General features: G+C 44.7%; 1 protein-coding gene across 1 annotated transcript in view; it reads left to right on the top strand.

Annotated features, from left to right (window-relative positions):
* The first annotated feature begins 2,871 nt into the window (after nt 1-2,871).
* The window catches only part of LOC104941629 (ligand of Numb protein X 2-like), a 6,436-nt gene continuing 5,288 nt past the window's right edge, over nt 2,872-4,019 (top strand). Inside the window, exon 1 of the mRNA XM_010766762.1 lies at nt 2,872-2,959. Within this exon, the coding sequence (XP_010765064.1) occupies nt 2,872-2,959 (88 nt within the window). The remainder of the gene's footprint in view (nt 2,960-4,019) is intronic.

Here is a 4,019-nt window from a genome sequence, read left to right as displayed (position 1 = left end):
CAGCCACCACAGCGTTACCTAATGCAACTCCACACTAAGTCTTACGGTGCCGTGTACCGGAGGGGAGAGAGAGAGAGCAGCGAAGGGGGGGAGAGAGATGTAATACGGTTTCCTGATAAAGCTATGCAGAGTATGTGAAGTGAGAGTAGGTGCTGCAGGGAGGTGGATGCACAACGCACCCAGGAACGAACGCTAGCTCCGGTCCTTTTCCTGTGGACTCGATGTCCTGACAGGCTCGAGTTTGTGCAACCTGCACAAACACAACGTGACGTAATATGACGCGTTTGACGTATGACGTTAAAAAAAAGCAGTTTTTAGTAGCAGAGCTCAAAACGGCTCTTTTTCCTCTGAATTCATGCCCTTATGTCTTGTAAAACATATCAAATCCTGTATTAACATTTTTAATTGTAATTTTCAGGCAAGGTTAAGCATAAATGTAGTAAAAAAAAAAACCTGCAAGATGCTCTGTAATGGATAAATGTTCATGCAAGAAAACACATTAACATGAAACAAAACACACGTCCTTGTGTTATGGCCAGTTACGGTGGTCAACGCTGAGAGGAGTCCAGCCCTGCAGTGTTCTATCTTAAACCTACTGTGCACTGCACTGTGGCTGTTGTGTGAACAGTTTTTGCTTTTAGCCCCATTAGCAGCTAGCTGCCAGCTTAGCTATCGCCATGTTAGGAGCTGTGTGAAAGAACCCCCCAACCATAGGTCTGGATTCCATATTGAAGATTTTTAAGTAGGATTCCGAATACAGGAAATGAAAAGAAACAGGAGTGCTTTTCCTATACTCTGGTATTACCACTTACGCTTAAATCAGGAGTTTTTCATGGGAACGGTAAAATAGCTTAACTAAGCATCAAATAAAGGCCAGAGAACATTTGATAACTGTCAATTCGAAAAGGTTCAGTCCTTAAACAGGATTAAAACGTTATGAATATATTATGTAAAAAGTTGTTTCCATTCCCTTCAGTACAGAGTCTTATCAAAGCAGCATCTTGTGGACATTGTAGGACACTGCAGCTAAATACACGTCAGCTCTTCCATCTCTCACCACTGACCTCACCGCGCCACATGTTGGCCACACTGCTGCCTGTTGTTGTGCGTCTCCACCGGCAGCCTGAAGCAGACAAACAGACAGATTCCACCTCACCTGCTGCAACCAGAAGTGTACGTGTGTGTGTGTGTGTGTGTGTGTGTGTGTGTGTGTGTGTGTGTGTGTGTTGCGATCGATCGTCTCCCAGCAGCCTGTTTCTGTCTCACTGGCAGCTGTTTCATCCAGAGGCTCCAAAATGAATATTCACGATGTACCTATTCCCAGGGCCACAAGCCGTCTGCAGCTGGACACACACACACACACACACACACACACACACACACACACACACACACACACACACACACACACACACACACACACACACACACACACTCTTTGCCATTTTAAGATGGCACCGAAATTAATCTTCACAATCCGAGTCACACCCCATGTCAACAGGCTGTTTTTATGCTTCTTCCTTATTTTTGGAATCACCAAATAGAGCTTATTCTTGTTTATTACAGTAACATTATGGAAATGTGAACTGACTGAATGATGAATAGAGCAAGGTCTAGGGATCATTATAGGCCTTGATTATTAGCCATTACAAAAGCATGCAGTCCTGCTAAAGGTTTTGAAATGTGCCTGTTTAGCTCTGTCCTCCTAGACAGCCAGTGAGATGTGCGCTGAAAATGAACACAAAATAGAAAGGTCGCTGAGGCACCAGTTAGTGAATCTTACACAGGGTATGATCCAAGTCCAGGCAAGAATATCCTTTGTGTACATTTATTTCCACTCCACAAAAGTACAATGAATATACATATACTGGTGCGCTGATCCAACCAGCCCCTGCCTCAAATATATATATTATCACCAGGTGCCCAAATCACCCAGTACCCAAAACTGCCTTCAAAATAAAAGCATACAAAAGTACTTAAAGGTGCATTTACAATAAACAAAAAACAGCAAGAAAATAAATGTTTAACTATTAAATAATATAAATACATATGTAGCTCAACAAGGAGGTTGTTCACATATGAGGGAACTGGAATGGAATAACGATGTAAAGGAAGTTTTTATTGTGCACCGGTGTGGTTTAGAAAGTGGTTAACGTTTAATGACTTCAATGCATTCATTATTATATCACTTGAAATGATCATGTTGTTTTTGTTTGGTGTGGACCCACTCTTCATCGTCCTCCTAACGGATGGGAGGAGAGAGGAGGAGGAGGAGGAGGAGGAGGAGGAGGAGGAGGAGGAGGAGGAGGAGGATGAGTCCATGTGCTTCTCATTAAGTGCCGCGGAAATAAGTGCTGACCTGTTCCTTCAAGAGGGCACATCCATTTACCACTGCAGAGCACACAATTACACACACAGTCCAGGAGAGAGAGGAGGGAGAGAGAGATGGGAAAAGGGGAGAGACGTTGAGCTGGAAGGGGGGCAGTTCCTGGGTGTTTAAGGTGGTCTGCAGGGTGTAAGAGGTAGTTAAGGTGGTCTGCAGGGTGTAAGTAGTAGTTAAGGTGGTCTGCAGGGTGTAAGTGGTAGTTAAGGAAATAAGTCATCATTGGGAAACTCCGATAAACGTAGTTCTAGGAAGTTTTGATTGACTTTAGAGGTTAAAACGGTTTGTGTGTGAACGAGAAGCTGCTGATGTGACAAATGAGGGTCTGGATCCAGATTTCACTACAAACATGTTTGGATGTCTGCCCAGGGGTTTCCCCCAGCACATGCATCATCCTCAAACCCAGATCCCCCTTCCTCTGGTCCACATATGGGGGGTGTGGGTGTTGGGAGATAAGATGGGGCGGGGGCAACGGGGGTCAGTGAGTGATGGCGTCCCTTCGTCCCACTTCCTCCTGCAGCATCCTTCATCGCTTCCCACTGTCCCCCCCTGCTGTGTTCATCACTCTCCTCCACAGTTAGGTCACACACACACACACACACACACACACACACACACACACACACACACACACACACACACACACACAGTGGATGACTGACTCCTTTAAAACTGTTCAACATCTCTAAATACGACTTACTTGCCTTTTTAAGGAAATGTGCTTCAGACACTTTAACCCCTCTCAGAGCTGCACCTGAAACTGACAGCTGGACTCACTTCAACTCCTACACAAACTCACAACCAACCATTTTTTGACAAGTTTAAAGTGTTTGCACCAGAACATTTCAGCGTAAGGGTTCATAGTAAACATTTTTTTTTTAAATGGGCCTTTTTTTTTGTTTCATTTGCATTAATTTAGAATAAACAAGTCGGCACAGAGTTGATATGGAGCTCTTCGGAATACTGACATGTTGTCCTTCCTGGACATTTTCAGTTTCAGGTGTGCAGGGTTCAGACCCGGCGCCAGAACAAATCTAAAGGGAGGGCATATGATTTTCATGGGAGGGCACACAAAACCGTCACAATATATATCAAACAGCAAGGCCAACGGCATTGCATAAAGACGCACACTTATCGCAAATACATGCACAAATAAAGGGCAACATAGAAACCACTTTTGAAACATTGTGTGCGTGGCAGCACAAACACTGGTAAATCACGAGCAAGGCACACTGGTTGAGGATGGCAGCTTCCTCATCGTTGCACTCGGAGAGAAATAGTAGAGACGGAGACGATGAACTGTTTAGCCCGTGTTTATTTTCCTATGCACTGCAGGTGCATCCTTTCGCTCAGCCGAGCTAACTTAGAACATTATTTTGGCCAACTCTGCATCTTTGTGCAGCGTATACTCAAACAGGAAGAGCCCACTGCCTGACTCGGACATGCTGTGGGCGGGTGAATCGTGGTCACCTCTGAGAGGGAGTTGGTTGGCAGCTAAAAAAAGCTATAATATCAACGACAGCTGACACGTAATAACGGTTCCGTGCCAGCTGATCTGCACCAAAGTACTAATTTCCTGATTTGTTTCCTTGCGTATCTGTCTCTCTCCACAACTCTCACATGAAATGTGTTCTGC

This window comes from Notothenia coriiceps, unplaced genomic scaffold (genome assembly GCF_000735185.1).
Source record: "Notothenia coriiceps isolate Sejong01 unplaced genomic scaffold, NC01 NC01_scaffold00003545, whole genome shotgun sequence".
Classification (NCBI taxonomy): Eukaryota; Metazoa; Chordata; class Actinopteri; order Perciformes; family Nototheniidae; genus Notothenia; species Notothenia coriiceps.
The sequence above is the reverse complement of the archived record's forward strand: the minus strand, read 5'-3'. Positions and strand labels throughout refer to the sequence as shown.